Source organism: Melanerpes formicivorus, unplaced genomic scaffold (assembly GCF_026170545.1).
Source record: "Melanerpes formicivorus ecotype bairdi unplaced genomic scaffold, bMelFor1.0.p_v2 SCAF_114, whole genome shotgun sequence".
NCBI lineage: Eukaryota > Metazoa > Chordata > Aves > Piciformes > Picidae > Melanerpes > Melanerpes formicivorus.
Genome location: NW_027142466.1, coordinates 747,024 through 765,933, shown reverse-complemented (window position 1 = coordinate 765,933; position 18,910 = coordinate 747,024). Strand labels below are relative to the sequence as shown.

Sequence of the window (18,910 nt, the reverse complement as noted above, 5' to 3'; positions counted from 1 at the left end):
ACCTAAAACCACCAGGAGCTGGGGAGTGGCTGTGGCCAGGGAGGGACAGGGCTGCCTTTTAGCTATTTTGGAGGAGGCTATTTCCAGCTAGGTCCCCCTGTCATTACCCTTGGCTCAAGCTCTCACTTAACAGCCCACTTCGGAGCTCCAGTCCTGCAAAGTCTCTCAGACAGCAGAAGCCCCCAGCAGCAGCAGGCAGCAGCACAGCAGCAGCAGCAGCAGCAGGCAGCAGCACAGCAGCAGCAGCACCAGCAGCACAGCAGCAGCAGCAGGCTCCCGCTCCTGGCCGCCAGCATGTCGCTGTCCCACACGGCCGCCGAGTTCATGCTGTCGGATGCGCTGCTGCCGGAGCCGGGCGGGCCCCGCACCCAGCGGCTGCGGCTGGAGCTGCCCAGCGACCGCCTGCTCAAGTTCGTCACCGTGGGGCTGCCGCTCTGCCTCGTCTCCTTGGCCTTCGCCCGCGAGTTCTCTGCCGGTGAGCTGGGGGCTTTGGGGGTCTTCAAGGGGCTTTGGGAATCTTCCAGGGGCTTTGGGAGTCTTTGAGTCTCCAGCGGTTGCTGGTGGTGGTTTGCTCACTGCAGAACCCTGGTGGTCTCAATCCAAGGTGGAGCAGCCTGGTCTGGGAGCTGGTTTGTCTCCAGAGGTGTTTAGTGATTGGGCTCGATAGATTATTGGTGCTAGGAAGGTGAATCGATGCTCCTCCCGCAGGTGCTTGCTCCCAGCACCTTTGGGTGCCAGGGGGTGTCTCTGAGGAGGAGGAGGAAGGTGCTGGCAGGGGTTGGTCAGGCAGCACAGAGGGTGGCATTGATGGTGTGTTGTGCCCTCAGGCTCAGCCTGGCCTTGGCCAACTTCCCTGTGGGGATTTGGTCTGACTCTGGTTCCTGGCTGCTCTCCAGTTCCCTCCACCACGTTCAAAGGGTTTGTGTCCAGGAAGGGATGGAGAAGTCCTGGCTGGGGCAGCACAGCCCCAGGCTGAGCACACAGAGGCTTTTTGTCAGTCAGATGTCATCGCTCTCCTGTAGCCCCTTGGCCCAGCCTGTGCCCCGTGGCTGAGGGTCACCCTTCTGCTCCCCACCTGCAGGCTCCCAGATCAGCTGCTTCCCTCCCACCAACTTCACCGGGAAGCAGGCTGCCTACGTCGACACTGCCTGCTGGGACTCCCTGCTCCACCACGGCTCCGACGCCGAGGGGCAGCCCTTCACCAAGTCCCTCTGGGCGCTCAAGGTACGGCCCCAGCCCAGGCCTCGGTGCCCTCGGCTCCCAGCCGGCTCCCCCTTTGACGTGCGCTGGCCTCCTTCCCCAGGCCTTCCCCTACTCGCTGCTGCTGGTGGCGGTGCTGATGTACCTGCCCTGCCTGCTGTGGCGCTGCGCCGCCGCCCCCCGCCCTGCACTGCGACCTGCTCTTCATCATGGGCGAGCTGGACAGGTCCTACAACCGCTCCGTGCGCCTGGTGCAGCACATGAGGAAGGTGCAGCAGGCCAGCGCCGAGCCCGAGGCCTTCTGGGAGGAGTATGAGAGGTGAGGCCAGCGGTCACCTGGTCACCACAGCCCTCTGAAGTGCCTCCACGCTCGGGTGGGTGCTGGGGACGTGGGGCGGCCTGGGGCGGGCGGCTCTGACTCGCTGTCCCGCAGGGCTCGCCGGGAGCGGTACTTCGAGTTCCCGCTGCTGGAGCGCTACCTGGGCTGCAAGCAGCACTCCCACTCCTTGGTCTGCATCTACCTCCTGAGGAACCTCCTCCTGCTCCTCTTCCTGGCTGCCACCTGCCTCTATTTGGTCTTCCTCCACCTCAACATCTTCTTCCAGGATGAATTCAGCTGCTCCATCAGAACGGGGCTGCTCCAGGCGGAGCCCCACGTCCCCCCCCTCATCCCCTGCAAGCTGCCCTTCTACTCCATCTTCCAGCTCACCAGCGTCTCGCTCGGCTGCGTCTACGTCCTGCTCATCCCCGTCGTGCTCTACGGGGCCCTGCAGCTGTGCCAGTGGGACAAAGGGCTGCTCTCTGTCTACGAGATGCTGCCTGCCTTCGACCTGCTCAGCCGCAAGATGCTGACCTGCCCTGTCAACGACCTCAACGTCATCCTCCTCTTCCTCCGCGCCAACATCTCTCACCTCACCTCCTTCAGCCGCCTCAACGCCGTCAGCGCCCTGAGGGAAGCCACTGCCAACAAGGAGGACATCGACACCGTGGTGGACTTCATGACACTGCTGGCTGGGCTGGAGACCACCAAACCCAAGCACCCTGAGGCCGAAGGCAGTGCTGCCCTCTGCAACGGCGGGGCTCGAGGTGAGCTTGTGCGGTAGAGATGGCTTCCTCCTGCTCCTCTCGGCTCCCCAGTCCCAGCCCTCGGGCTCCCCAGTCCCAGCAGGGAGGGATTGGGATCCATCCACTGTAGCCAGGACTTGCAGAGTTTTGGGGAGCTGCCAGAGGTCACCAGCTCTGGGTACTGCTGGGGCTGGATTCCAGGAGCTGGGATGCGACGCCGGCGTGTGGGAAGGAGTTGCTATAGGAACAGAAAGTGGAGCTTGAGGCTTTGATCCAAGCTCTGGGCAAAACTGGGAGGGTGCTGGAGGGGTCCCCATTTTTGGGAAGGAGCCTCCTGGGCCCACACCCAGCAGGATCAGGTGCTTTGAACTCCTGGGGAGCTGATGCCAAAGGTGCCATTCCTCCCCCCTTCTCCTGGTGGGGAGCTGGAGCTGGGTCTCCAAGGCTGAGCCTCATCCCTCTGCCACTTCTGAGGAGTTGGGGAGCCTTTCGTCCCCCTTTTCAAGCCCTAACCCCCACAGCAGTGATGCCAAGGCCCTGCCAGCAGCTCATCCTGGGCAGGGCTGGATCCAGGTTCCCAGGCTCCTTTCCTCATCCCATGCTGCAGCTGTAAGGAACAGCAGAGCCGAGCTGGCAGCAGCAGCTCCGTTGGCCTGGCAACCGCCCCTGGGCTGCTGCACTTCGCCCACTTTGCTGACCTCCTCTTCCTCTCTTTGCCTAGAAGTGAAGCCTGGAGTGGAAGCGCTGGGAAAAGCCTCCCGGGACTCATTCGGCTCTGCCTGACCCCTCCAGGAGCAGGCAGGATCCCGGGGATCCAGCTGGATCTGTTCCTTGCTCCAGTGCATTAAACCAGTTTGGATCCAGCCCGAGCTGCCTCGGGGGGGGGGGGGGGGGGGGGGAAGGGCCTCTCCTTAGGTTTATGCAGCAAGAAAAGAGTTAAACATCCGATGCTGGGGAGCAGAGACCCTCTGGGCTGCCTCACCCTGAGCTGGGTGCCACCTTGTGCCTCTCCCACACCAATTTCCCTGCCTTTAGGGCAGGAAGCTGGGAATCATGGAATGGTTTGGGTTGGAAAAGACCTTTTAAGAATCCAAGCATTAACTGGAGACCTAAAGGATGCTCCTGCGAGGGGCAAAAAGGATCCAAGGATAAACCAAGGCACTTCAGTTCATTACCTCTTTGTTAGCTGTTTATTAGCAGAGGGAGGTGGAGGGCTCTCAGCTGCCACACTCCAGCATGCCCTGAGCAGCTGCCAGCCTCAGTGTCCTGCCGTGGAATGCTTTTGACAGAGCTCCTCTCCCCTCCCCCCTCACCTCCAGCCCCCCAGCTCCTCCCAGCCCTCTGCTTTGTGGGTCCACACTCTGTGCCCAAGAGGTTGAGGTGTCCCTGGGGGCCATCAGGACCATATCTGAGGACAGGGAGGAGCAGCAGTGAAGGGGTTCAGCCCCCACCTCTGTGTCCTGCTGCTTGTCTTCACCTCAGTTTGATGAGTTTTGGTTAAATTGGCTGCCCCCCCCCCCGCCCCCCAGCCTTGACTTCAGGAACCAAAGCTGGAAAGTAGGACACAAGGCAGCCACCTGCAGCTGGGAGAGTCACAGTGCCACCAGCCCCAGGCGGGTCTGAGCTGCCCCAGCAGGGTCGGAGCTGCCCCAGCAGGGTCTGAGCTGCCCCAGCCGGGTCGGAGCTGCCCCAGCTGGGTCGGAGCTGCCCCAGCCTCTCCTCACCTAAAGCCCCCCAGGAGTTCAGGAGCTGGGGAGGAGAAGCAGCTCCTTGATCCCGGCCGCTTGGGCTGTCCCCGGGGCCTCCCTCGAGGTGTTCAGGAGGAAGGGAGGTGCGGGCAGCCCCTGGCTGTTGTAGAGGGCACAGGCCTGGTACTCGCAGGGCCACTCTGCCCAGGCGTAGCGCAGGCCCAGCACCAGCCCGCAGCCTGCCAGCGCCAGCGTCACCCTGCGGGACCCCACCGCCAGCAGCGGCGCCGGCACCCACCCGCGGCGGCGGGCGCAGCACACCTGCAGGGGGAGAGCACTCCATCAGTGTGGGCTGCCCTGTGCCAGCCGGGCCAGGAGCCTTCCCCCGCCCTCACCTCGAATGCCGGGATGTCCCTGCGCCGCCAGACCAGCTCCTGGCTGTAGGTGAGGTTCAGCAGCCCCGCGGTCACGTCCAGGAGGGCACGGGTGGGGTACGGCCCCTGGAACACCACAGCCTTCTCCCCGTAAGCCACGGCCCTGGCGCCCAGCTGCAGCCGGTGCGCCACGGTCTGCTTGTCCCGGGGGTGGATGCTGTCGGGGAAAGGGAGGGAGGCTCCGGGTCACCGAGAGCTCCACCGCCGCGCCCCGGGCCCCGCCGCCCGGACTCGCCTGCCGTAGGGCGAGTGCTCATCGCCCAGGTCCATGGCCACGGCCATGAAGGTGTTTGGCATCCTGGCGTTGGGCACCACGCCCAGATCGGCCGTTTGGTGCCAGCGCAGCCGCGCGAAGCTGTCGTCGGGGCTCTGCCGGCGGTAGGTGGACAGCTGCGGGGCAAGGGGCAGCTGGGGGTGCGGCTCAGCCACCTGCCGGGACCCAGCACCCCGGCAGGAATAATCCAGCTGCTTGCTGCATCCTCCCCCCGCCAGCTGCTGGGGGGGAAGGGATGGGCGACACTTCCCTGAGCACCACAGCACTGCCCCCAGGAGAGGGGTGGAGAGTTGGTTTGGTTGGAAGAGACCTCTAAGAGCACTGAGGCCAACCCTTACCCACTGCCAGGACACCACCAGACCAGAACCCTCAGCACCACAACTCCAGGGCTTCCAAACCCCTCCAGGGGTAGGGACTGCCCTGGGCAGCCTGGGCCAGGCCTTGAGAACCCTCCAGGGGAAGAAATTCTTCATGGCCAAGCTGATCCTCCCCTGGGGCAGCCTGAGGCCACTGCCTCTTCTCCTGTCCCTTGTTCCCTGGGAGCAGAGCCCAAGCCCCACCTGGCTCCAGCCTCTTTGCAGGGAGCTGCAGAGGGCAAGGAGGTCTCCCTCAGCCTCCTCTCCTCCAGCCTCCCCACCCCCAGCTCCCTCAGCTGCTCCTCCCCAGCCCTCTTCTCCACACCCTTCCCCAGCTTCCTTGCCCTTCCCTGGCCCTGCTGCAGCCTCTCCAGGTGCTGCTGGGAGCGAGGAGTCCTTGCTGCTGCTGTGCCCCGGTGCTGCCCCTCGCTGCCCTCTCACCTGCACGAAGCCGAAGGGCAGCAGGGGCTGGCTCTGCCCGGCGGAGGCGGCGTGGGCGGCACGGCGCCAGTCAGCGATCAGCGCCGGGAAGCTGCAGCTGTACTGCTCCCTGTGCAGGAAGGCATTGGCCTCGCCTGCCCCCAGAGCCAGGCTGGTGAGAGCCTGGGGGGACAGCCGTGGGGCTGCTCCCACCTCGGGAAGGGGACTCCCCCCTCCGCCCCCCACCTCTCCCGATCTGGGCTTGCCTTGGTACCAGGCGAGGCCGCGCAGCGCCATGCGGAGCAGGGGGTGGATCATGGCGTTCCACAGCACCGAGGGTGTCTGTGGGCCCCCCACAGGCTGCCCGGGGGGCACTCTGAAAGGCAAAGTTGGGCTCAAGGGGGAGGCAAAACACAGGGGGCTTGGTGTAGGTAAAGCAGGCACCATGCAAAGGGGAGCCCTGGGGTCCTCTTCCTCCCTCACCCCATTTACCCAGAGGGGATTTTAGCCACAGCAGCCAGGCAATGCCTGGAGGTGAGAGCAGGGAAGCCCTGGGAGAGGAGATGGGAGGGGAAGTGATGCAGGATGCCCCCTGAGTCATTAGCTGCAAAAGCAGCATGGCACAGGGCAGGAGTTGTTCCCACTGCCTCTCACCTCCCCGTGTCCTCCAGGAGCCCACAGGCCCGCAGAGCCCTCGGGGAGGACCAGGCCTCGATGGGGGTCCCCCCCCAGGCAGCCTCCACCAGCCCCACAGGGTACTGCCGGGCGTCGTACAGGGCACGGCCCAGCAGCCAGCAGACGGCCGAGAAGTAGCTGAAGTTCCCATGGCCCAGGTTTGCTGCGGGAGAGCCAGGGGGTCACACAGGGCAGGCAGAGGAGGGAGAAGAGGCCACCTGCAGCGCCTCTGGGAGGTGCTCACCGGCTGTGGGGACGGCCCAGGGCAGGTCCAGGCGCTGCAGGTCCTGCAGCTCCACGTCGGAGCGGGCAGGAGCCACGGCCAGCAGCCGCACCAGGGGGTAGCGAGCGGCAGCGGCCAGCTCCTGGCTGGCATTGGCGACCTGGGGAAGAGTTGGGAGCACCCCAGGAGCTGCCCAGCCTGATCCCTCGGCTGGGAGGCTCTGACCCTGCAGCTGCCTACCTGCAGCACAGTCATGGCCATGTTGCTCTGCCCACTGCACAGCCACACATCCCCGAAGTAGATGTCCTCCAGTGTCACGTTCTCCAGGCCCTGTGTGGCTGTCAGCTCATAGGGACCACCATGATCCATGGGGTCCAGGACAGTCATCCACGTCCCAGAAGGTCCTGGAAGAAGAAGATGATGCTTGCCTTTCCACAACCCCAATGAAGACCTCAAGACCTTTGTGAAGAGGTTTGATGAGTGGCTGCTGACCAGCAGGGACAGACACCATGAGGGGAAGCTTCCCCACCATGGAGCCAGGCTGGGGATGTGGAGTTGGGAAGGGAAGCTTCCCCACCATGGAGCCAGGCTGGGGATGTGGAGTTTGGAAGGGAAGCTTCCCCACCATGGAGCCAGGCCAGGCACATGGATTTTGGAAGGGAAGCTTCCCCACCATGGAGCCAGGCTGGGGATGTGGAGTTGGGAAGCTCTCCACATCAGAAGGCCTTTCCTCCTCCTGAAGGCCTTTCCTCCTCCTGAAGGTTGCTTCTCCTGCAGCAACTGAGGGGTTACAAAGAAAATCTGGAAGGCAAATGTGTGTCAGAGCAGAAGCTGCAGGGAGGCAGGGGCCTGCAGGAGCAGCTTGGTGTGTGCATGTGTGACACTGAGATGTCTCCGGCTAATTTTAGAGGCGCGGAGCCGAGGCGCAAAGATATTCTGCTGGAGCTCAGTGTGGATTTGAGCCTGGCTGGGCCCGGATCCTGCAGATCTCCTGGCAGCAGCAGATCTCTGCTCTCTCACAAGACGCCTCCAGGCTCTCCAGTTTGTGGAGGAGCCCTTTGGGCACCAGTTTCACCCCCAGAGGGTGATGAGCAGCCCCACAGATCGCACCGAGATACCTGCGAGCCCTCCAGGAAGGTTCTACCTGCAAAGGTGACGTCCCTCAGGGCTGAGAGATCCCCAGCAGGATCCTCTGTCGGGGGGGGGGGGGTGTGCACCCAAAAAAAGCAGCTCTGGAGATTTCCCCTGCAATGGTTTTGACAGGGAGAAGAGAGAAATCCACCCCCAGCTCCCCCCTGCAGCCTCAGCGCCGGGCTCAGGCCTACGCCGTGCCTCCCACTCCAGGCTCCGGCTGCTGGGAAAGCGAAGTGAGCAAAGGCTGCTGCTGGCAGGGACAGGGATGGCTGGAACCCCCCTTGGATCTCCTGCAGGAGGGGAAAGCGCAGCCCTAGGGGAGCACAGGATGTCACTGCCACCTCCACGACCCCAGGGCAGCCGTGGGACAGACCCCAGCACCCATTTGGGTGCTCCTCAGCCACCAGGCAGCTGGCTGGTGGGGGTCCCAGACCGACCTTTAACTGTCACCAGCTTTGGTGGGGGTCCCAGACTGACCTTTAACTGTCACCAGCTTTGGTGGGGGTCTCAGACTGACCTTTAACTGTCACCAGCTTTGGTGGGGGTCCCAGACCGACCTTTAACTGTCACCAGCTTTGGTGGGGGTCCCAGACTGACCTTTAACTGTCACCAGCTTTGGTGGGGGTCTCAGACTGACCTTTAACTGTCACCAGCTTTGGTGGGGGGCTCAGATGGACCTTTAACAGTCACCAGCTTTGGTGGGGGTCCCAGATGGACCTTTAACAGTCACCAGCTTTGGTGGGGGGGCCCAGATGGACCTTTAACAGTCACCAGCTTTGGTGGGGGTCCCAGATGGACCTTTAACAGTCACCAGCTTTGGTGGGGGTCCCAGACTGACCTTTAACAGTCACCAGCTTTGGTGGGGGTCCCAGATGGACCTTTAACAGTCACCAGCTTTGGTGGGGGTCCCAGATGGACCTTTAACTGTCACCAGCTTTGGTGGGGGGCCCAGACTGACCTTTAACAGTCACCAGCTTTGGTGGGGGTCCCAGACCGACCTTTAACAGTCACCAGCTTTGGTGGGGGTCCCAGACTGACCTTTAACTCTCACCAGCTTTGGTGGGGGGCCCAGACTGACCTTTAACAGTCACCAGCTTTGGTGGGGGGTCCCAGACCTACCTTTAACTGTCACCAGCTTTGGTGGGGGTCCCAGATGGACCTTTAACTGTCACCAGCTTTGGTGGGGGTCCCAGACTGACCTTTAACTGTCACCAGCTTTGGTGGGGGTCCCAGATGGACCTTTAACTGTCACCAGCTTTGGTGGGGGGCCCAGACTGACCTTTAACAGTCACCAGCTTTGGTGGGGGTCCCAGATGGACCTTTAACAGTCACCAGCTTTGGTGGGGTCCCAGACTGACCTTTAACAGTCACCAGCTTTGGTGGGGGTCCCAGACTGACCTTTAACAGTCACCAGCTTTGGTGGGGGGCCCAGACTGACCTTTAACAGTCACCAGCTTTGGTGGGGGTCCCAGATGGACCTTTAACTGTCACCAGCTTTGGTGGGGGGCCCAGATGGACCTTTAACAGTCACCAGCTTTGGTGGGGGTCCCAGACTGACCTTTAACTGTCACCAGCTTTGGTGGGGGGCCCAGACTGACCTTTAACAGTCACCAGCTTTGGTGGGGGTCCCAGATGGACCTTTAACAGTCACCAGCTTTGGTGGGGGTCCCAGATGGACCTTTAACTGTCACCAGCTTTGGTGGGGGTCCCAGATGGACCTTTAACTGTCACCAGCTTTGGTGGGGGTCCCAGATGGACCTTTAACAGTCACCAGCTTTGGTGGGGGTCCCAGACTGACCTTTAACAGTCACCAGCTTTGGTGGGGGTCCCAGACTGACCTTTAACTGTCACCAGCTTTGGTGGGGGTCCCAGACTGACCTTTAACAGTCACCAGCTTTGGTGGGGGGCTCAGACTGACCTTGAACTGTCACCAGCTTTGGTGGGGGTCCCAGATGGACCTTTAGCTGTCACCAGCTTTGGTGGGGGTCCCAGACTGACCTTTAACAGTCACCAGCTTTGGTGGGGGGCTCAGACTGACCTTGAACTGTCACCAGCTTTGGTGGGGGGCTCAGACTGACCTTGAACTGTCACCAGCTTTGGTGGGGGTCCCAGACTGACCTTTAACAGTCACCAGCTTTGGTGGGGGTCCCAGATGGACCTTTAACAGTCACCAGCTTTGGTGGGGGTCCCAGACTGACCTTTAACTGTCACCAGCTTTGGTGGGGGGCCCAGACTGACCTTTAACAGTCACCAGCTTTGGTGGGGGTCCCAGACTGACCTTTAACTGTCACCAGCTTTGGTGGGGGTCCCAGATGGACCTTTAACAGTCACCAGCTTTGGTGGGGGTCCCAGATGGACCTTTAACAGTCACCAGCTTTGGTGGGGGTCCCAGATGGACCTTTAACAGTCACCAGCTTTGGTGGGGGTCCCAGATGGACCTTTAACAGTCACCAGCTTTGGTGGGGGTCCCAGACTGACCTTTAACTGTCACCAGCTTTGGTGGGGGGCCCAGACTGACCTTTAACAGTCACCAGCTTTGGTGGGGGTCCCAGATGGACCTTTAACAGTCACCAGCTTTGGTGGGGGTCTCAGACTGACCTTTAACAGTCACCAGCTTTGGTGGGGGTCCCAGACTGACCTTTAACTGTCACCAGCTTTGGTGGGGGTCCCAGATGGACCTTTAACTGTCACCAGCTTTGGTGGGGGTCCCAGATGGACCTTTAACTGTCACCAGCTTTGGTGGGGGTCTCAGACTGACCTTTAACTGTCACCAGCTTTGGTGGGGGTCTCAGACTGACCTTTAACAGTCACCAGCTTTGGTGGGGGGCCCAGACTGACCTTTAACTGTCACCAGCTTTGGTGGGGGTCCCAGACTGACCTTTAACAGTCACCAGCTTTGGTGGGGGGCCCAGACTGACCTTTAACTGTCACCAGCTTTGGTGGGGGGCCCAGACTGACCTTTAACTGTCACCAGCTTTGGTGGGGGGCCCAGACTGACCTTTAACTGTCACCAGCTTCTTCATGACGACGATGCCAGCGTCCCTGGAGAGAGCCAGGCTCAGCGTGGCCCCCGGCTCGCCGTAGCCCCACACCACGGCGCCGGCCGGCGCCTGCTGCAGCACCATGTGGTCACCGTAGTAGGAGGCGAAGCTCAGCACTGCCCCTGGCATCACACAGCACAAATGGCAGCTCCAAGGGGCACAGAGCAAGGAGAGAAATCCTCCCAACTCCCTCTTCCATGCAGAGGGCTTCAGGTCCTGCTTCCACTTCCAGCCTCCTCCAGTCCTGCTTTAAAAGCTCCTCAGAGCTGAGGCTGGGGCAGGAGTTGAGGTGCCCAGGGGAGCCCAGCCCAAAGCCCAGCAGCCTGTGCCAGAGGGAGTTTGGGCACAGATTCTGGTTACAATTCTTCCAGTAATGGGAGGGGACCCTCCCTGCCAGCCCAGCCCTGCAAGCAGTCGGCTGTGACCTATTTCTCCCCCTTGCAAACCGAGTTTGGTGAGCAGTGGGATGGGAACCATCAGGCAGGAGGCCTTCAGCAGGGAAGGAAGCAGAGAGCTCAGCCCTGGCACCTCCAAAAAGCCTCACTGTGGGGCTGTGGGAATCAAACCATGCTCGGAAGGGGGTCAGGGCAGGGGCTGCAGGGCAGGGGGAGGTGATTCAGGTGATGATCCCTGTTGTAAGGATCCTCCACAGCTCATCCCAGGCTGGATTTAAAGGGGGAAAGGAGCCTCTGAGCTCAGGCTCAGCTCCTGTCCCACCACCCCATGCAGCAAGGCTCCGGGGAGGATGAGTTACATAAAACACTGAGTCGGAGGAGAGAAGAGAAGAGGGGAAAAAAACACCACACCAAACCTGAGACGCCGGGGAAGAGCCTGCAGGCTATAAAAAGCAGCTGGGAGGAGGGACCCGAGGAGAGGAGAGAGAGAGGAGAGGGAGGAGAGGCTGCTGGGGAGCCACATGCGGCTCCCACCTTACGTAAAGCACCGGCCCACGGCGGCAGCGCCCTGCAGGGGGGGCAGGAGGGGCTGGGAGGGTGTTGAAGAGGGGCTCTGGGGGTGCTAAGGGTGACAGAGAGGGGCTGAGGATTGTCAACAAGCGGCTGGAGCCGTGTACAGGGTGGCACAGAGGGGCTGGAGGGTGCAAAGAGAGGCTGGAGGGTGGCACAGAGAGGCTGGAGGGTGGCAAAGAGGGGCTGGAGGGTGGCAAAGAGAGGCTGGAGGGTGGCAAAGAGGGGCTGGAGGGTGGCAAAGAGGGGCTGGAGGGTAGCAAAGAGGGGCTGGAGGGTAGCAAAGAGGAGCTGGAGGGTGGCAAAGAGGGGCTGGAGGGTGGCAAAGAGGAGCTAGAGGGTGGCAAAGAGGGGCTGGAGGGTGGCAAAGAGGGGCTGGAGGGTGCAAAGAGGGGCTGGAGGGTGGCAAAGAGGGGCTGGAGGGTGGCAAAGAGGGGCTGGAGGGTGGCAAAGAGGGGCTGGAGGGCGGCACAGAGGGGCTGGAGGGTGCAAAGAGAGGCTGGAGGGTGGCACAGAGGGGCTGGAGGGTGGCACAGAGGGGCTGGAGGGTGGCAAAGAGGGGCTGGAGGGTGGCACAGAGGGGCTGGAGGGTGGCACAGAGGGGCTGGAGGCTGCAAAGAGAGGCTGGAGGGTGGCAAAGAGGGGCTGGAGGTGGCAAAGAGGGGCTGGAGGTGGCAAAGAGGGGCTGGAGGATGGCAAAGAGGGCTGGAGGATGGCAAAGAGGGCTGGAGGTGGCAAAGAGGGGCTGGAAGTGGCAAAGAGGGGCTGGAGGGTGGCAAAGAGGGGCTGGAGGGTGGCAAAGAGAGGCTGGAGGGTGGCAAAGAGAGGCTGGAGGGTGGCAAAGAGAGGCTGGAGGGTGGCAAAGAGGGGCTGGAGGGTAGCAAAGAGGGGCTGGAGGGTAGCAAAGAGGAGCTGGAGGGTGGCAAAGAGGGGCTGGAGGGTGGCAAAGAGGAGCTAGAGGGTGGCAAAGAGGGGCTGGAGGGTGGCAAAGAGGAGCTGGAGGGTGGCAAAGAGGGGCTGGAGGGTGCAAAGAGGGGCTGGAGGGTGGCAAAGAGGGGCTGGAGGGTGGCAAAGAGGGGCTGGAGGGTGGCAAAGAGAGGCTGGAGGGTGGCAAAGAGGGGCTGAAGGGTGGCAAAGAGAGGCTGGAGGGTGGCAAAGAGAGGCTGGAGGACGGCAAAGAGGGGCTGGAGGGTGGCAAAGAGGGGCTGGAGGGTGCAAAGAGGGGCTGGAGGGTGGCAAAGAGGGGCTGGAGGGTAGCAAAGAGAGGCTGGAGGGTAGCAAAGAGAGGCTGGAGGGTGGCAAAGAGGGGCTGGAGGGTGGCAAAGAGGGGCTGGAGGGTGGCAAAGAGGGGCTGGAGGGTGGCAAAGAGAGGCTGGAGGGTGGCAAAGAGGGGCTGGAGGGTAGCAAAGAGGGGCTGGAGGGTGGCACAGAGGGGCTGGAGGGTGGCACAGAGGGGCTGGAGGGTAGCAAAGAGAGGCTGGAGGGTGGCAAAGAGAGGCTGGAGGGTGGCACAGAGGGGCTGGAGGGTGGCAAAGAGGGGCTGGAGGGTAGCACAGAGGGGCTGGAGGGTAGCACAGAGGGGCTGGAGGGTGGCACAGAGGGGCTGGAGGGTGGCAAAGAGGGGCTGGAGGGTGGCAAAGAGGGGCTGGAGGGTAGCACAGAGGGGCTGGAGGGTGGCAAAGAGGGGCTGGAGGGTGGCACAGAGGGGCTGGAGGGTAGCACAGAGGGGCTGGAGGGTGGCACAGAGGGGCTGGAGGGTAGCACAGAGGGGCTGGAGGGTAGCACAGAGGGGCTGGAGGGTGGCAAAGAGGGGCTGGAGGGCGGCAAAGAGGGGCTGGAGGGTAGCACAGAGGGGCTGGAGGGTGGCAAAGAGGGGCTGGAGGGTGGCACAGAGGGGCTGGAGGGTAGCACAGAGGGGCTGGAGGGTGGCAAAGAGGGGCTGGAGGGCGGCAAAGAGGGGCTGGAGGGTGGCAAAGAGGGGCTGGAGGGTGCAAAGAGAGGCTGGAGGGTGCAAAGAGAGGCTGGAGGGTGGCAAAGAAAGGCTGGAGGGTGGCACAGAGGGGCTGGAAGGTGGCAAAGAGGGGCTGGAGGGTGGCAAAGAGATGCTGGAGGGTGGCAAAGAGGGGCTGGAGGGTGGCAAAGAGAGGCTGGAGGGCGGCAAAGAGAGGCTGGAGGGTGGCACAGAGGGGCTGGAGGGTGGCAAAGAGGGGCTGGAGGGTGGCAAAGAGGGGCTGGAGGGTGGCACAGAGGGGCTGGAGGGTGCAAAGAGAGGCTGGAGGGTGGCAAAGAGGAGCTGGAGGGTGGCACAGAGGGGCTGGAGGGCGGCAAAGAGGGGCTGGAGGGTGCAAAGAGAGGCTGGAGGGTGGCAAAGAGAGGCTGGAAGGTGGCAAAGAGAGGCTGGAGGGTGGCAAAGAGGGGCTGGAGGGTAGCAAAGAGAGGCTGGAGGGTAGCAAAGAGAGGCTGGAGGGTGGCAAAGAGGGGCTGGAGGGTGGCAAAGAGGGGCTGGAGGGTGGCAAAGAGGGGCTGGAGGGTGGCAAAGAGAGGCTGGAGGGTGGCAAAGAGGGGCTGGAGGGTGGCACAGAGGGGCTGGAGGGTAGCAAAGAGGGGCTGGAGGGTGGCACAGAGGGGCTGGAGGGTGGCACAGAGGGGCTGGAGGGTGGCAAAGAGGGGCTGGAGGGTAGCACAGAGGGGCTGGAGGGTGGCACAGAGGGGCTGGAGGGTAGCACAGAGGGGCTGGAGGGTAGCACAGAGGGGCTGGAGGGTGGCACAGAGGGGCTGGAGGGTAGCACAGAGGGGCTGGAGGGTAGCACAGAGGGGCTGGAGGGTGGCAAAGAGGGGCTGGAGGGCGGCAAAGAGAGGCTGGAGGGTAGCACAGAGGGGCTGGAGGGTGGCAAAGAGGGGCTGGAGGGTGGCACAGAGGGGCTGGAGGGTAGCACAGAGGGGCTGGAGGGTGGCAAAGAGGGGCTGGAGGGCGGCAAAGAGGGGCTGGAGGGTGGCAAAGAGGGGCTGGAGGGTGCAAAGAGAGGCTGGAGGGTGCAAAGAGAGGCTGGAGGGTGGCAAAGAAAGGCTGGAGGGTGGCACAGAGGGGCTGGAAGGTGGCAAAGAGGGGCTGGAGGGTGGCAAAGAGATGCTGGAGGGTGGCAAAGAGGGGCTGGAGGGTGGCAAAGAGAGGCTGGAGGGCGGCAAAGAGAGGCTGGAGGGTGGCACAGAGGGGCTGGAGGGTGGCAAAGAGGGGCTGGAGGGTGCAAAGAGGGGCTGGAAGGTGGCACAGAGGGGCTGGAAGGTGGCACAGAGGGGCTGGAGGGTGGCAAAGAGGGGCTGGAGGGTGGCACAGAGGGGCTGGAGGGCGGCAAAGAGAGGCTGGAGGGTGGCACAGAGGGGCTGGAGGGTGGCACAGAGGGGCTGGAGGGTGGCACAGAGGGGCTGGAGGGCGGCACAGAGGGGCTGGAGGGCGGCACAGAGGGGCTGGAGGGTGGCAAAGAGAGGCTGGAAGGTGGCAAAGAGAGGCTGGAGGGTGGCAAAGAGGGCTGGAGGGATGCAAAGAGAGGCTGGAGGGTGGCAAAGAGAGGCTGGAGGGTGGCACAGAGGGGCTGGAGGGTGGCAAAGAGAGGCTGGAGGGTGGCAAAGAGAGGCTGGAGGGTGGCAAAGAGAGGCTGGAAGGTGGCAAAGAGAGGCTGGAAGGTGGCAAAGAGAGGCTGGACGATGGCAAAGAGAGGCTGGAGGATGGCAAAGAGAGGCTGGAGGGATGCAAAGGGTGTTGAAGAGGGACTGGAAGGGTGTAAAGGATGTGGAGAGAGAGGTGTGGGGTGGAAAGGGCACTGAGGAGGGGCTGTGGGAGCATTCAAGAGGGGCTAGGGGATGCAAAGGGGCTTGAAGAGGGGCTCTGGGGGTGCAGAGTGTCAGAGAGGGACTGGAGGGAAGCAAAGGGCATTGAGGAGGGGCTGAGGGGTGTAAAGTGCATGAGGAAGAGGGGCTGGGGGGATGTAAGGGGTGTCAGAGAAGGGGCTGGGAGCGTGCAGAGGACATCAGAGGGGCCTGTGAAGTGTAACAGGCGGCAAAGAGGGCTGGGAGGGCCTCAGAAGGGTGAGAGACCAAAACAAGACTGGGGGGGGGGTGCAAAGGGCATCAAAGCAGGGCTCAGGGGGTGCCACGAGCCCTAAAGCTGAGCTCAGAGGGTTGCAAAGAGCCCCAGAGTGGGGCTGGGGAGAGGCCAAGGACATCGCAGTGAGGCTCTGGGTGGTGCTAAAGGCAGTGAAGCATTGGGGGTGGGGGGTACCAAGGGCATCAAAGCAGCATTTAGAGGGGTGAGGCAAGTGTCAAACCGGTGCTGGGGGGATGCAAAGGGCACTGAGGAGTGGCTCAGGGGAGCAGAGTGTGGAAGTGGGGTGCTGGGGGTGCCAGTGTTCTCAAAGTGGGGCTGGGAGGGGGCACCACAGGCATGGCAGTGGGGCTCAGGGGCGGCAAAGGGCCCCAAAGTGGGGTTCCAGAGGTGCCAAGGGTACTGAGATGGGGCCGGGGGGAACACCAAGGGCTTCACAGTGGGTCCTGGAGGGTGCCAAGGGCCCCAGCGCAGGGCTCTGGGAGTGCATCAAACAGCTCTTGGGGGGCGAGAAAAGTCTGGAAGCAGGGCTGCGGGGGTCGCTGCCAAGAGCATCGAGAAGGTCTCGGGGGTGCCCAGACCCCCCCGGCAAGGCCTGGTGGGGAACAAGGGCACCAAAGCAGAGGTCAGGGGAGTGCCAAGGGCCTCCGAGCAGGGCTCTGGTAGTGCCAAGAGCCTGTCACAAGCACGGGGGGTGCCAAGGGCCTCAGAGCAGGGCTGCAGCGGTGCACAGCAGCTCCCGGGGGGGCCAAGGGCTTCACAGCAGCTCTCGGGAGGGGGTGCCCAGGACCCTGGAGCAAGTCTTGGGGGGCGCCAAGGGCCCCGAGGCAGGGCTCAGAGGGTGCCCGTCAGGGCTGGGGTCAGGGACCCAGCCCCCCCCAGCACATTACCTGCGGCCACCGGAGCCAGCGCCAGCAGCACCCACGCCGCCATCCTGGGGGGGTCACACCGTGGGGCACCCGGTGTCGGCCAGGCCCCGCCCCCGAGCCCAGGCCCCGCCCCCGAGAGCAGGCCCCGCCCCCGAGGGCAGGCTCTGCGTTGCCAAGCGACCGCGTCCCGACCAGAGGCGGCGCCGAAGCTGGGTCGGGGCCCGCGGAAGGGGTCTGGGCTGAGGGCGGGGGCTCGGGGCCGGGGTGTCTGGGAGCGGAAGGCACCGGGAGGGACTGAGGAGAGCGCGGCACAGAGGGCACCCCGGGGAGCCGCGGTGCAGGACGGCTCCGAGCGGCCCGGCCCGGCCGGCTCCGCGCAGGCGCAGTGGGCGGGGCAGCGGGCGGGGCAGTGCGCAGGCGCGGCAGGGCTGACAGGGCCGCGGCCCCTAGCGGCGCTGCTGCCTCCCGCCGCGCTCCGCCCACCCCTGGGGCTGCGAGTTCGCGTCCCGGCGCGGCGTGGTGCTGGCTGTTAAGTGCCCCCCGTTGTGCCTGCTGCAGGGGAAGATGGACGAGGCGGCCATGTCCATCCCCTCCTGCAAGGTCCTGCGGCTGCCGCCGGGCTTCCTGAACCTGTTGGAGGGGCTGGCACTGGAGGTGCTGCGGGCACAGCCCCTCGACGTGGTGACCTTTGCTGCTCAGCACTTCCAGCAGCTGCTGCAGCAGAGAGAGGGTGAGTGGCAGTGCCCCCCCTGCACCACCTGCCCGCCCTCTGTGGCATCCTGCCTGCCCATGTGCCCATCACCCAGGGCACCAGGCCTTCCTCCTCTGTCTGTCACCAGGGTGTCAGGCTTGCCTTGTGTGCCACCAGTCAGGGCACAGGCCTGCTCCGTGTGCCCATCACCCATCGTGTCAGGCTTTGCCTTTGTGCCCATCACCCCATGGGCATCAGACCTGCCCGTGTGCCCCTTTGCCCATGGCGTCAGTCCTGCCCTTGGGCCCATGGCATCAGATCTGCTCCTTGTGCCCCTTTGCCCATGGCATCAGCTCTGCTCCTTGTGCCCCTTTGCCCATGGCATCAGATCTGCTCCTTGTGCCCCTTTGCCCATGGCATCAGATCTGCTCCTTGTGCCCCTTTGCCCATGGCATCAGCTCTTTTCCATAGGTACTCTCACCAGGGTGTCAAGTCTGCTCCATGTGTGCCCACCATCCAGGGCATCAGGCCTGGCCCATATGCCCATCACCCAGGGCATTGCACCTCCCTTGTGTGCCCATCACTCAGGATGCTGTGCCTGCCCCTTGTGCTTATTGCTTGGGGCAGGCTAACCCTGCCCAATATGCCCATCATACAAGGTAGGCCTTCACCAGTGCCCATCATCCAGGGCATTGCACTTGCCCCATGTGCCCATTCGCCCACCTGCCCCATGATGCCCAGGGCATCGTGCCTGTCCTATGTGTTCATCACCAGGACATCAGAGCTACCCTCCTGTGCCCATCTCCCAGGACTCAGGCCTTCCTCTTGAGCTCATTGCCCATGGTGTCAGGCCTGCCCCTGTGCCCATCACCCAGGGCACCTCACTAGTCCCTTGTGTCCATCACCCCTTGCCCTTCCCTCATGCCACCAACCCATGGCATCAAGCCTTCCCCTTCTTCACCAGGTGTCTCAGTTGACCCTGTGGCACAGGGAGCCCCGATGGAGGAGCAGCCTCTGTGCCAGGTAAGACACTTGCCCTACCCTCCCTGCACACGTGCCTGCTGACTTTGGGGTACCTGGGGCAAAGGGTTGGCACCCCGCAGCCCCCCGCCGGCTCCTCTGCCCTTGTGCCACCCCACCTAGATCTGAGCTTTTCCTGCTTTTCCCTCAGAGGCCAAAGGAGGACGAGGAGAAGGAGGCCAAGGGCAAGGAGGAGCAGCAGGCAGGCAGCGAGGCAGCTCACACGGTAAGGGACACAGTGCCCGCAGCCAGCAGCGCCCAGAGCAGCCGCGGGCAGCACCAGCACCCCCAGAGCCTGCCCGGGGCACAGCATCGCACCCTGTAGGTGCTGGCACACAGAACTGCTGGTCCCATGCTGGGTTCTGCAGTGATGTATGTTGAGAGAGCCCCAGGGACAGACCCAATGAGTATCTGTTGGCCTATGAATTGTCTGTCTTAACACACAGCCACTGCCTGTAGCCTCCAGGCAGAGCTTTTCCCTCTGTCAGTGTGCAGCACACTTCAGTAGTAATAAAAGTTAATTAGGTTATCATAGTCTCACAGTATCAGTCAGGGTTGGAAGGGACCACAAGGATCATCTAGTTCCAACCCCCCTGCCATGGGCAGGGACACCCCACACTAGATCAGCCTGGCCACAGCCTCAGCCAGCCTGGCTGCAAACACCTCCAGGGCTGGGGCCTCAACCACCTCCCTGCACAACCCATTCCAGGGCTTCACCACTCTCATGGGGAAGAACTTCCTCCTCCCCTCCAGCCT

At 63.1% G+C, this 18,910-nt stretch overlaps 3 protein-coding genes across 4 annotated transcripts in view; 2 read left to right on the top strand and 1 right to left on the bottom strand.

The window, feature by feature from the left end:
* Positions 1-294: 294 nt before the first annotated feature.
* PANX3 (pannexin 3) lies at positions 295-3,075 on the top strand. Its single transcript, XM_068167234.1, is given in 6 exon segments — positions 295-475; positions 1,082-1,224; positions 1,304-1,378; positions 1,380-1,519; positions 1,634-2,286; positions 2,987-3,075. Coding segments are annotated over 6 exon segments (1,254 nt in total). The 3' UTR covers positions 3,049-3,075.
* Positions 3,076-3,436: 361 nt separating this feature from the next.
* SIAE (sialic acid acetylesterase) lies at positions 3,437-16,694 on the bottom strand. 2 transcript variants are annotated; one of them, XM_068167269.1, is made up of 10 exons: positions 16,465-16,693; positions 10,468-10,632; positions 6,576-6,739; positions 6,357-6,495; positions 6,092-6,275; positions 5,704-5,813; positions 5,459-5,592; positions 4,623-4,777; positions 4,349-4,544; positions 3,437-4,274 (listed from the first exon to the last, which is right to left on the bottom strand). In XM_068167269.1, the coding sequence occupies exons 1-10, from the start codon at positions 16,505-16,507 to the stop codon at positions 4,008-4,010; spliced, it is 1,557 nt and encodes a 518-aa protein (XP_068023370.1). In that variant the 5' UTR covers positions 16,508-16,693; the 3' UTR covers positions 3,437-4,007. The 2 variants fall into 2 exon arrangements, with proteins under 2 accessions (XP_068023370.1, XP_068023371.1); XM_068167270.1 differs by lacking the exon at positions 10,468-10,632 and having other exon boundaries at positions 16,465-16,694.
* The window catches only part of LOC137456033 (sperm surface protein Sp17-like), a 26,048-nt gene continuing 18,545 nt past the window's right edge, over positions 11,408-18,910 (top strand). Inside the window, exons 1-4 of the mRNA XM_068167275.1 lie at positions 11,408-11,444; positions 17,002-17,173; positions 18,099-18,157; positions 18,306-18,380. Coding sequence (XP_068023376.1) covers positions 11,427-11,444; positions 17,002-17,173; positions 18,099-18,157; positions 18,306-18,380 — 324 coding nt within the window. The 5' untranslated portion in view covers positions 11,408-11,426. The remainder of the gene's footprint in view (positions 11,445-17,001; positions 17,174-18,098; positions 18,158-18,305; positions 18,381-18,910) is intronic.